This window comes from Scyliorhinus canicula, chromosome 5, assembly GCF_902713615.1.
Source record: "Scyliorhinus canicula chromosome 5, sScyCan1.1, whole genome shotgun sequence".
Classification (NCBI taxonomy): Eukaryota; Metazoa; Chordata; class Chondrichthyes; order Carcharhiniformes; family Scyliorhinidae; genus Scyliorhinus; species Scyliorhinus canicula.
The window spans coordinates 131,398,414-131,412,254 of record NC_052150.1 but is presented as its reverse complement, the minus strand read 5'-3'; the positions used below and the strand labels follow the sequence as shown (position 1 = coordinate 131,412,254).

The window sequence follows — 13,841 nt, the reverse complement described above, 5'->3', positions numbered from 1 at the left end:
TGCACAGTGCCATTCGAAGTAGTGCTTGTGAAAAAATATTTTTGCTGTTATCTCTTTGCTTTATTTGTCAATTGTAAGTATCCTACTCAAAACACATTGTGGGTTAAGTTTGGATTATAAAATGTAGCCACTCAATGGATAAACACACTGAATCATAAAGGAATTTTGGATGGCGAGACTTTCATCCCTTCAGCTTGATTGATATCAAATTTACGAGGTAGGCACAAAAAGCAGAGTCACAACCTTTCACATTTAGCAGATTTTCAACGTTCTAATATTTTCCAAATTTGGAAATCATGCATAATTATCATCATTTTCACAAGATTTTGATGATGGTGCTGAGAATGTAAAGCTGTATGCTGATTTTTGTTTCAGGAAAGTATTATTTTGGGGTGTAGAGAAAGCATCCAAGAGATTCTTTATGTCCTTAAGAAAAATGTCAGTAAGGCAAGTTTTCACTGCGGGAACATTGCTTGTTTCCAATACATATTTTATTTTAAATTAAACTTCTGTATGAAATATGTTTTGAGGCTCTAAAATAAATCAATTTAATGTAAATGCACCCATGAGAAATAGGAAATGAACTGAGTTTGACTTAATAAGTCATCATTATTTCAGGAATAGAATTAACATGTATGTGTGTTGGGGGAAGGAGAAGAGAAGCTGGCTAATATACAATCATTTGTTCATTCCTTACAGGTTCAAACGTAGTGAAATATGGACACGCCAGGTTTGAATAACCTTTTTGTTCTTTCAATGTTGGGCAGTACGGAAATGTGCCAGAAGCTGTTAACTCTTAACAGATCATTTCTACAGCAACCATTTACAATTTCCAAAGAGGTTAAATGAATTATACAGTTGGGCAGACATAAACAACATTTAAATTCATGATTGTCAATTATTGCACAGAAGTGAAAGCGTTTGAAGACATAAATCTATAATTAATTAAATAGAATTAATACACAAGAACTTGGAAAGCGACCCTTGTGTAATTACTGGCTGGCAATACAAAGTTAGGTGGGACAATAAAGTTGTGTAGAGTATACAAGAGGCTGCAAAGAGATATGAACAGTTTAAGTGATTAGGCAGAAAGGTGACATAGGAATAGAATGTACTGAAATGTGAGGCTATTCACTTTGCTGATAAAATAAATAAGCATTTTTATTTTTCAAAAGCTTGAACCTTTTAAATGTTGACGGTGAGAGAGACTCGGATGTTCTTGCACAAGAAATCCAGAAAGTTAGCATGTAGTTACAATCAACAATTAGGAAGGAAAATGGAATACTGACCTTCAGCGCAACAATAAAGAGATCTTGTAACAGTTTCATGGGATTACACTGGATATGTGGCACAGAAACAGGCCATTCATCCCAACCAGTCGATGTTGGTGTTTAATGCTCGACTCACCCCTTCCACCATCACTTTTCATCTAAATCTACCATTGCAATCATCCATTTCTTCCATCTCAAATGCTTGTCTAGCTTCCACCTAAATGGATCAATATGATTTGTTTCAACCATTAACTGTGGTAGTGAGATCCACGTTCTCAGGACACTTGGAGCAATAAAAGTTGGTATGGATTTCATGGTTACTCTCTCATATTGGTGGCCTCCAGTTATGCTGTTCCCCACAACAGGAAACATTGGATGGAATTCTCCCAACCCACCCACGGCAGGTTTGGTGGTGAATGGGCATGGAGATTCTGTCGAGAGGCAAAATGTTGAAAACCCGCTGGTGTAAAATCACGTTGCAATTCTCGCAACGGCGCGACACTCGTCCTGCTGGCAGGTGACACAAATGCCATTTTCATTCATTTGCATATCATGAATGCTCATTAAAACAGCTGCTTGCTGGCATCCTGTCAGGCCTTCCAATCTTATGTCATGCCAGTGGAAAATCACGTCGGCATCACACACAATTGATAAAGGCTGGCGTGCAAAAGATGGTCCTCAATTCACCAGAGATGAGGTGAATTCAACTTGCAACACCTCATGCTGCGCTGCTGCTGGTGCGCTGTACATCACTCTGCTGGGGCAGACCAGTTCCTGCCCCCCATCTCATGCTGCACTGCTGCTGGTGCGCTGTACATCACTCTGCTGGGGCAGACCAGTTCCTGCCCCCCATCTCATGCTGCGCTGCTGCTGGTGCGCTGTACATCACTCTGCTGGGGCAGACCAGTTCCTGCCCCCCATCTCATGCTGCACTGCTGCTGGTGCGCTGTACATCACTCTGCTGGGGCAGACCAGTTCCTGCCCCCCATCTCATGCTGCGCTGCTGCTGGTGCGCTGTACATCACTCTGCTGGGGCAGACCAGTTCCTGCCCCCCATCTCGTGCTGCGCTGCTGCTGGTGCGCTGTACATCACTCTGCTGGGGCAGACCAGTTCCTGCCCCCCATCTCATGCTGCACTGCTGCTGGTGCGCTGTACATCACTCTGCTGGGGCAGACCAGTTCCTGCCCCCCATCTCGTGCTGCGCTGGTCTTCATGGACAGCATCGTGCTGCTGGATCTATGGGCCCTCCTGTGTGACCAGCTCAGTACTGCACCTGGTGTGTGGCGTACAGGAGTCTCTTTCCTCCCGGTGCCACAAAACAGTCTATCTGAACAGCACTGTGCTGCGGGACTCATGCAACCTCCGCAGCAAAGGCCAAAGTGTGACTAGAGGTGGGTTGTGAGGTGAGGGCAGAATGTGGAGGTGGGCAGATGAAGACAAAAGGGGCAATGTGGAAGGAAGACTGTGCATTCTGGGGTGTGGGGGAAAGGCAAGAACTCATAATGGCATGCAGCGGGGCAAGGGGGTACAGAAACATGCCAGACAATGGATGGAAAAACCAAGGGAGGTGAAGTTGGACTCCAACAAAGCTGCATGATATCCATACAGATAAGTAGTCTAAGGGATAGTACATGATTGAATTCCATGTAGTTTGAAAGTAAAAAGTACATTTCAGATACTAGAATTTTAGACTTGGGTAAAGCTGACTTTAACAGGATGAGGCAGAGACTGTTGATGGTAAACTGGGAAGATCTGTTAATATGTCAAAACATTGAAGATCAATGGAGAATATTTAAAGAAACATTAAATGAGATACAGAGCAAGCATATACCAATTTCACAAAAATAACAGCCATGACAACTAAAGACGCCAGGGACAGCATAAAACTAAAAGAAAGGGTTACAAAAATGCAAAATCGATCGGGATGAATGGGATTGATACAAGGACCATCAAAGGGTCACAAAGCTGCTTACAAGAGCTACTAAAAGGAAATATGAAAAAAAACTTGCAAAATCAATAAGAAGAAATTTATAGTTATATAAAGGGAAAGCGGATGGTGAAGAGCAATGTAGGCGCACTAAAAGCTGAAAATGGAGATGTTGTCAGTGATAGTGGGGAAATGGAAGACCAGTTGAACAATTAGTTTGCCTCTGTATTTACAGTTGAAAAGGAGGATAACTTGCCAGAAGTTCTGGAAAAATTAATAGTTGATAGAGGACAGAGGCTTAATACAATTAACGTAATTACAGCATCAGTAACTAGGAAATTAATGAAACTACAAAGTGACAAATTCCCAGGACCTGACGGTTTCCATCTGAGGGTTTTAAAGGAATTAAGGGAGCACATTGTAGGTGCCCTATCTCTAATCTTTCATCAGAGTTCTCTGGATTCAGTAGTCTCTCTGGATTGGAAAATTGCACTTGCCACTCCACTTTTTAAGAAGGGTGAAAGGGGGACAGCAGGATATTGTAGACTAGTTAGCCGAACACCTGCGGTGGGGATAATTGCTGGAGTCTATAATCAGGAGTGGGGTGACTGAACACCTTGAAATATTTTGGTCGATCAGGGAAAGCCAGTGTGGATTTGTGAACAGAAGGTCATGCCTGACTAATGTTATTGAATATTTTGAAGAGGTAATTAAGGTAGTGAACAGGGGAATGTCTGTGGATGTTATTTATGTCGACTACCAGAAGGCATTTAATAAAGCCCCACTGAAGAGACTGTTAACTAAGGTGGAAGCCCACAGAGTTGAGGGCAAATTATTGACATGGTTAGGAAATTGTTTGAGTGGCAGCTGGCAAGAAGTGGGGATAATGAGCAACTACTCAAATTGGCAGGAGGTGACTGGTTAAGCTGCAGCTATACAAAACCTTGGTTAGACCCAACTTGGAGTACTGTGAGCAGTTCTGGGCACCACACTTTAGGAAGGATATTTTGGCCTTGGATGGAGTGCAACATAGGTTTACATAAATGATTCCTGGATTACAGAAGTTGTGTTACAAGGAGAGATTGCTCAAATTAGACCTGTTTTCGCTAGAATTTAGAAGGTTAATTCTAGATATTAACAGTCAAAGAGAGGATAAATAAAGACAAACTATTTTCACTAGTTGGTGATTCTAAACCTAGGAGGTATAGTCTAAAAATTAGGGCTAGACCGTTCAGGAAAGATGTTAGGAAGAACTTCTTCACGCAAAGGGTGGTAAAGGTTTGGAACTCTCTCCCACAAACAGCAGTTTTAAAAAATTTGTTCATGGGACATGGATGTCGCTGGCTGACCAAGCAAATATTGCCCATCCCTAATTACCTTTTGAGGGGGCAATTAAGAGTTAACCACATTGCTGTGGGTCTGGCGTCACATGTAGGCCAAACCGGGTAAGGATGGCCAATTTCCTTCCCTAAAGGACATTGGTGAATCAAATGGGCTTTTACATTTCATGGTCATCATTAGGCTTTTAATTCCAGATTTTTATTGAATTCAAATTTCACCATCTGCAGTGGCGGGATTTGCACCTGGGTCCCCAGATCATTACTCTGGGTCTCTGGTTTCCTAGTCCAGTAACAATACCACTATGCCACTGCGCTGCAGAGCTTGTTCCAGTTGCAGGTGGACATTGCCGAAGCGCAGCAGAGCATGCCCCAATCATTGAAAGTATCTCCAGGGTTGGTAGAGACAGATGATGCAGGGGCAGCCAGGGCTTGAACCAGCTGCCCCTGTGTCCTGAGGTGACCCGGGGGCCCTGTGGGCACCGAGCAGGAGGAGAGGGCGCCAACCCGGATCATTCCCATGGAGTGGGGATGGTGGCCACCAGCCCCCCTGAGTTCCACCCCTCTGATGAGACATGTCTTGCAGCCAGCACATGGGATAGGGCAGCATGGCTGTGCATGTGCCAGCAACAAGTTTGCCTGGCCTCTCCGGCCCCGGAGCCCCCAGATGCCCGCCAGGGGGCATCGAAGACCAAAGGACATGATGAGCAGCTGGCTGCCTCCACCTCAGATGTGCAACCTGGGGACACACCTCATGTGGCAGTGGAGCGTGGAAGGTAAATCATAGAATATATAGTGCAGAGGGAGGCCATTCGTCCCATCAAGTCTGCACTGGCCCTTGGAAAGAGCACTCAACCTAAGCCCATGCCTCCACCCCCTCCCTGTAACGCAGGACCCCCACCTAACATTTGAACACTAAGGGGCCAATCCACCTAACCTGCACATCTTTGGACTGTGGGACCGAACTGGAGCAGCCAGACGAAACCCACGCAGACAGGGGAGAAAGTGAAAACTCCACACAGTCACCCGAGGCCGGAATTGAACCTGGGACCCTGGAGCGGTAAGGCAGCGGTGCAAACCACTGTGCTACCGTTGAGGGTAGGGTGGGGGTAGGTAGGGGTTGGTGGGGAGAGTGGAGCGGCAGCATCGGGAGCACGGAACATTGTTGGATACCTGTGACACATTAAAAACCCTTGACCGCAAGCAGTGTGACATTGCTGTCACCTTTCTTCTGCAATGCGGCCTGACCTCTGAACCCTTGGCCCATCTATCAGGCATCTCCCCCTCCCTGTGGCACTCGCTCAACCTCCAGCCATGGACACATCTCCGGAGCTGTGTCCCATCCCCTGGGTGTTGGGATGTTGGCTGCTTGTGTGTGGTGTTGCCTCCCGCAGTGTTCAAGCACAGTGTCCATGCATCAAGGTGTGATTGGGATGCTTGGCAATGACTCTTGCATGCTACATGGCCCGTCCATCCATGGGAATCCATGTGGGTTGTGTGAAATGTTCACTTAACCATCATTGCCAATCCCCTATTAGCAATAGCCTTTGGCTGCATGGCCAGAGGCCTCGGCAGGCAGTGGGGGTTATGGGCGGTCGGTGGGGCAGATGGGCAGGGACTAGGATGGCTCCCAGAACAGTTACAGACGAACCAAAGGTTGGCATGGTGGAGCCATGTGGGGTTGACGACCCCCCCCCCCCCAGCACCTCCCACCGCTCATCTTCCCCCCCCCCCCCCTTCGTATGGCGGTTCACTCCTGCAGAGGATGCCCTACCCCCTTCCAAGCACTGGGGCAGCAAGCCCAGTGCCCCCGGGCTCTTTGCCTGTGAGCAAAGATGGCTACTTAGCTCCCTGCAGAAGCCCTTTTGCCAGGTTCACGTTTTTAAAAAGGAATAGTAACCGGTGCCAACGTGACCACTTGCTGAGGAGGCCGATGACTCATGGGAGGCCATTGGATATGAGATCGCTCCTGTTAATTCAATGGAAATAGGGCTTAAGTGGTGATAATTTGTTTCTCGCCGCGCTATGGCGGGATCCCAATTTCACCTATGGTTGCGGGCCAATTGTATCACAAACTGGCGCAGCTCTCCTTTTCAGCTTCTCCCACTATTCATCAGCCTTGTTTCGCTCGAGTGAGAGTGCAGCGAGGCCTGAAAATCCAGGCCTATATCTCTATTAATTTGTTTGTTACCTGTCATAACCCCCACAAGACCCACGGGGAAACTATTATTGATCTCCTCGTGGGGCTCGTGGAGTATGAGCTCCCCCAGATGTGGGCAGAAGCCCACTCAGCTGGGCCTCACAAAACCGCGTATAAAAGCTGGCCCACGCAGGGATCGGGATGTTGGTTGTCTCAATGGGGATTGTGATTGTATATAGTTACTGCCGTGCGCAGACTTTACGTGCAAGTAAAATAAATCTTTATCCTTCCTACTGCTGGCTTCCTTTGTCATTAAACCATCAATGTCGACCCTTACTTTATTCTTTCCTATATTGTCCTGCAACGTTTTGTTTCCATGTAACTGCTTAGATATCTTGTGGATGTTCTCGATATAGGGATTTGATCAGACCACACCCAGAGTACAGTGTACAGTGTTTATCTCCATATCTAGGGAAGGAGCCTTGGAGCTGGTACAGCAAAGGTTCACAAGAGTTAATACTAAGTTGAGATGGTGGTCCTGTGATGAGGGTGGAGTTAATTTAGCTATGTTCTCTGGAGTTAGAAGAACGAGAGCTGATATCGTTGAAACAAACATCATTTTGAAGAGGCTTGTCAGGATAAATACTAAGAGGTTCTTTTCTTAGCTGGGTAATCTAGAATACAGGGGCACAGTCTCAGGATCGAGTCCGTTATTTACGACTGAGTTGAGAAATTTCTTCATTTGGGTTTGTCACTCTTTGGAATTCTGTCGAGTGTGGTGGATGTTCTTTCATTATTCAAGGTGGGATAGATTCTTGATCTCGGCAATCATGAGATATGGAGAGTGTTTGGGAAGTGGATTTGAGGCACAGAATCGGCAATGATCATATGAACAGGCTTGAGGGGTGATAAAATCTACTCTGCTCCTATTCTGCTCTTATTTATCACATCTGAAGGAAATGGTAAAGTAATTTAAAAGCTAATGTACAGCTAGAATGCATGCTCCGCATCAGAATAGAAGGTTTTGCAATGCACCGGTGATCTATGTCTGAAATTGCTTTAGTTGAATCAACATGCTACAAAAGCCACATACGTCTATCAGAATGGTTACAGAAAAGACTGATTCTGAGGGGTTATAGTTGTGTAGAGACCAGAGCAACTTAAACCTTATAATCTAAGAATAAGGCTTTTTGGGGTGAATTCTTTGAAAAGTATATGAAATCTTTCACTGTTTCTGCAACAAAGCCAGATTATTACCTCAACATAGCTGCTGTAGAAAAGAAAAAAAGAGTATTGTATGGCACACAAGTATTTGAATCACCTACATTGAGTCACATGTTTGATAGAAAAGGATATTGACAGTCTGTTTGCATTTTATCAAATTAAATAATAGATGATGTTTTAACAAAGTAGGCCAGTCAGCAACAGGAATGGTTCAAACCTGAAACAATAAACTCTTTCTTTTCACGATATGCCGTAGATTTCCTGCAATTTCTATTTTTTATTTCAAATTATTATAATTCATTTAATTTTCATGCTTTTAATAATTTAACCTGTTTTCTATTTCCTTCTGCCTCTTTTCGACAGTTCACAAAACAATGCTGGAATTTGTGGATACCAGGTAAATAGTATTATTCAATGATGACCAAAAATTATACTCGAATGCCTATTGTGCAACTACAAATATTATTGATTGTCAGGAAATGATAGTAATTGTGCTCTTGGGTATCTGTTTTTAGACTCCGTATATGTGCAACATTCCCTCTGTACAACAACATTGGCATTCCAGTAATCTAAGGTAAGCAGGTTCTACATCCTAAGGATTATGTAGTAAAATTGTTGGATTTTAATTTTATCAATAGCTTACTGTACTCCTGACCATCAGTTGGGATCAGCTGCTTGGGTGTGCAATGTATCAGAGTTATTTGAAATGAACTTAACTGATGGTAAAGATGATGGCTTAGTTAAAGATTATCAAATTTAGAACAGCATGATATATATTTTCTAAATGTGGTAGGCGGATACCAGAGTAAAATTCGACTTGGATTTAATATCTTATTGGATTGGATTAAATAGTAATAGTTATTGAATTATCAGTCCTTCCAAGCCACCAGTATTCAATATGTTACACACCAAAGAACAGTGGTAACAAATCAATTAAGTGCCATTTAAAAATAATTTGACCAAGCCTTTCCTTTTTGTTGTGAGTCAAACTGTTAAATGTGATTTGCTGATAGATTTCTTTATTTTTATATAATAAAATTATTTTATTTAAGGGTGTTCCTTTTTTGAAAACCCCCCACAAAATCTGGCATTTCTGTTGCTGGGAATCATCTCTGCTGCACTGTTACTCGCAATCATATGGTGGAGGGCGATTTCAATTTCTGTGGTCTGTTTCTGGAAGCTGTCTGGTGGAGGGAAATATTTGTTGGTAGAGTACCTATATTCAATTTTACAACCATCCTTCCTAATGGCTCAATTATAGTGTGTGTGTGTGTGTGTGTGTGTGTGTGTGTGTTTCTGGCATACCTTGCTGAACATGAGAAGCTTGATATTTGAACCAAATACCTTTTTATTGTTTAACAGTTTTCAATTCTTGATCTTGGTGCTAACCAAGATCTACAGAACTATACTAAATAGAGGGAATGTGATTCAACAGTTGTATCAGAGCCTTTTAAATAATTTATCAGGTTTTGAAGAATAAAAATTGTGTGTATTCAAAGGAAGTAGTGTGTGTGGAATTTTGGGAGTTTCAAGCCCTTGGGAAGGAATGTTCTATATAAGCTAAATTGTGCATGTCCCTGCATGTCCTGGGAAGTTCCTTTGTAGTGCTCTATAATAACAACCTCATTCTACAAATTCCTCAATGCATGATATTGTAATCTTGTGTCTTACGACTTTCCTTTGGACTGATTTGGTAGCAATGGTGAAAGCTAGTGACTACACAATTAGTAGTGTTGAAACAGTAGAAGTTACATTTTAACTATCATTTCTGTCTTTATGTATTTCTGCCTTCAAGCATTCTCTCTCTACTCCCTCCATCCCCACCGTGCATGCCATGTACAGTTTTTTTTTCTGTAACCATGACTTGATATCCATATATATGTTGTGTAAAGTCTCATCTCACTAACTGCTCACTGTGCACATGGTACAGGCCATCGCCCCATGATGACAGGCACAAATATTACAACCGGACACCATCGCAGGAAGGAAATGGCAGAAACGCAAGATATGTTCAAGAGCAGAATATGAAGAACATGGGAGGCAGGAAGCATAGTGTTGACCAAGATAAACTCATGACTACACTTTGAAAAAAATGACAAAATGTTCATCTGATCCTATGATTTTGAATTCCATTCCATTCAAGTTTCAATCCAGAATTGTCTTGGGAAGAAAAAATATTAAAGGGGGAGAAAACCTGGGAAACTCCATTTTTTAAGCTTTTTGTACAATTTTCTCTAGCCATCTCTGCGTGCTTTAAAAGGTGCAAATCACTTTGGTGTGTTGCGTTGCAATTTTTCAGTATTTCTATGAAACATTTACAAGACAAAATTAGGTGTCCTGGATTTTTTTTTGGTACATCATACAGGACTAACAGATTGTCTTTTTGCTAAGTAGTAACGGCAAAGTAGATATGCTGAAAAATAAATTTTTAAGCAGGAAAGTAATTGCCAAAGTTGAGACATTCTTGAAGTGGTGAGAGCTTGCACTTTGTGTAAAATCTTATCATGGTACAGGGGTGTTAGTGGGTTCAGGTCTTTATACAAATAGTGATTAGAGTATCCAGATGTACTTTTGTCACGTTTTCTGTCTTCTAGAAGATTGTACCTGAAGGTGCACATTGAGAACTCTGTATCTTTTGCTCTGACACTGCTCTCAGAAAGCATGGGTTGTGGTAAAACGGTTTAAGTTGTGTCTTTCTGCAAACCTTTTCCTACAAATCATTTAGTTTGATTTGATTAATGCTGAATTTGGCCTGTATTCATTCATCAAAATGTCTTTAGAAAGTTTCTTTTTGTACATTTTGTGCATCCTATTTTCCACTCTATTCTTCTGAAGCCTTGTGGTGTCAGCAGCCAATACTCCTGTCAGAAAGTGAGGAAGTTGCAGTCCAGCCCTCCATCTGTACCCCTTTGCCACCAGCTGGCAGTAGATGCACAAGAGAATATCCAGAATGATTTAAAATATGGAAAAAAATTAGGCTCCTCAATGGTTCCAAGAACAAATGTATCTGAGTGATGGTAATAAGCCATACAGACTAGGAAGGTTCCAAATTCAGTCTGTGTTGAGTAAGCTGATTTCAGCTTAAGATGTTGCGAGGGCACCATATTAAGCCTCAACATCCCCATCTCCCCTCCTAACAATTCCCATTAACGCTCATTATGCATTGACCTTTGCTAAAAGCATGGGTGAGGACAGAATTAAGCTCAATTGCCACTGTAGTGACTGAGATGAAGGATAGCCACTCGGACAATTGCTCAGATGTTGGCTTCTGTGAAACTGTGTGCTGACATCACTTTCAGGAAGAGAGAGTAGAAGAGGGAAGAAGACTGGGAGAAGGGGAATTATCTGTAGAAGAAAACAAACTTTGTTGAGTTTCTTATTGAAACAGTAGAGATTGTTAAAACGTATTTTAACAAACAGAACTTGAAAGCTAAAAGTCATGACCATCAGGCCAGCTGATGTGAATGTAATCTATTACTAACCATGTGCCCGATACAAATAATCTTTCAGTTTTATTCTAGAAGAAACAAACACGGAGTTATATTTTTAATCTATTCGAGCTCATTCATTTTGATCTGAACCTATTACTGAATGCACATTTAATGAAGTTGTCGGGGCTTAAAATAACCTGTTCCTTTGGTTGCAATCATCAAGTGGAATATTCAACTACAGGGATCTGTTGGCAGTTGCATCCCCCGTAAGACTTAGTTCAATTATGTTATCAGCTGCCTTCATGCTTGCTGAAGCTAATAGGAGTTGCTCAGAGAACAAAATTAGGTGAGATGATTTGCTAAGAGCACGATAACTAATAATATCAAGTGATTTTAGTGCAACAGACAAAGAAGTCCTTTTCTTTTTAAAAGGAAGCATTTTGCAATCCTTTTCATTTATACATGGGGTTGTTTGTACCGCCGTAAAGGAAATCTTCAGAAAACTGCTAAAATTTCTCTGTACATGTCATCTTGAATATAACGTAATTTCTCAAAAGCTTTAAATAAAATTTGCTTCCCTTCCATCCCTACAAGCAGTCCTGTGCTACATGGTGACTATTTGGTGAGCAAATTAAATGAGCATCATACCGTACCTGTCAATTAGTACTTGTCAAACCTTTATAATCTCTGATGTTTTGAATTAGGACAGTGTGACAAAACAATCTTGTGTTCTGTCAGTCAATCTGCAATATGTAAAAAGCTGTAAAAAAGTATATATATATGTATGGTAAAAAGTAATCGATTTGTAATTTTGCTGCAAAAAATTAGCATGTTTTATAGTGACCAACATCCCCAATGTGCTATTTGTTGACGGTGAAGTACATTTCACACCATCCCCCCACCACAGAAGGTTAAGTAAATGAGATCCAATAGCAGTGCCTATTGTGGGAATGTAGCACAAGTTGTGGATCAGTGTAATGAGTGATTTTTTTGTCCTCCCTTGCATTCTTTTGTATTCAAAATAATATTTCATAATTTAATATTCACCTGAGCTGCTGGTCATTTAGCCAGCTGAGATTACCTTGACTCTTGTTTAATTGCCTGTTAATCCTCCTCTTCCAAATAAAGTCCCCTTAATCTGTCCACGATTTATACAAACTGAAAAGGAAGTGAACCCAGCCATTTTTTAAATTGTGCAGTTTAACTCCTGTATGGAACATTTTTTTATATTCAAATCATCAACTCGTGGGAAAGTGTATCAAAACTGTACTGTAATGCTCATATCATCAATTCTACCTTATTCTACATTTAACTGCAGTTTATTGTATGTACTGGGCAGAAGTATCTTATGAATTGCTCTGATCATATCTTCTGGGCTTTTATGATTTGTTTCTGCTGAGTGTGAATGATAATGAGTCATTGCTAATTATGTAACTGCTGCATAGGCCCTTGAATTGATTATATAAGATGTTGGAAGGGTTTTTAAAATATAGGTATTTTGTATAATTGTGAACTTAGACAACAGAGAGCAAGAAAGTGTATGTGTATGCCTGGCAATTAAAGTACATGACAAATTATGTTTGGTAAAGTAGCAGTGTTGAGCTTTGCAGTGAGGATCTCAATGTGATCAAAAGCCGTCTGAAGATTTCAGCAGGCATTCATCCAAAACTACCAACAAATCGTTTAACATTTACATCACCAAAATACACCAGCAATATATAATTTTGAGTATATAAAGTCCTCCAGAGCACTGTTCTTTTGTTCTTCATTTTCATTCCCACATCCATTTTTCAGTCTCTGCTGTTTACTGGCCATTTTGAAAGCATTAACTTGCAGTTTCTTTTCTAATGGCATCACTGCTGAAGATCAAAACGTTTGCCCCTCAGGTTCTTGCCCCTTAAATACACCCCCAAAAATTTCACACAATAAATTATTTGAGTTTTCCCTCCTTACGAAAGATAAACACACCAAATGTAGCCATTTGGCTCATTTACATCAAGGTGATAAAATATGGTGAGAATTGCAAGTTGTATAACTGTCCGGTTCTCTTTTAATTGAGTGTGGGGGGTGGGGGCAGCTGGCGGATGAGGATTAAGTGGGTGATGGTGGTTTTGCCATGATACATTTTACATTTGCTCTCTAGTCTTCTAATGCATGTACATATTTCCACCTCTGATTTTTCCAAACAGTAAGGCAAGAAATCTGCTAGCCATCTCCATACAGTCTCATCCCTCTAATGAGACTGTCTTCCAAGTACAACAACGTGTACAGCATGGTGGTACAGTGGTTAGCACTGCTGCTTCACAGCGCCAGGGACCCTGGTTCAATTCTGGCCTTGGGTGACTGTGGAGTTTGCACGTCCTCCCCGTGCTCGGGGTTGACCGTGCAGAACAGGAGCCTATCCTAGAGGAGGAGGGCCAGCGGTGATGATGGAGAGCCAGTCGCCCAACAGGCTGAGGAGGTGGTGGGAAGGAGGCATCTCATCGGGCCTTGTGTATACCGGCACCGCC

General features: G+C 42.0%; 1 protein-coding gene across 2 annotated transcripts in view; it reads left to right on the top strand.

Moving 5' to 3' along the window:
* The window catches only part of epb41l4b (erythrocyte membrane protein band 4.1 like 4B), a 506,687-nt gene that overhangs the window by 250,256 nt on the left and 242,590 nt on the right, over nt 1-13,841 (top strand). For both annotated transcript variants that reach the window (XM_038797675.1, XM_038797674.1), the window contains exons 13-15: nt 700-730; nt 8,264-8,297; nt 8,416-8,474. In XM_038797675.1, the coding sequence (XP_038653603.1) occupies nt 700-730; nt 8,264-8,297; nt 8,416-8,474 (124 nt within the window). The remainder of the gene's footprint in view (nt 1-699; nt 731-8,263; nt 8,298-8,415; nt 8,475-13,841) is intronic.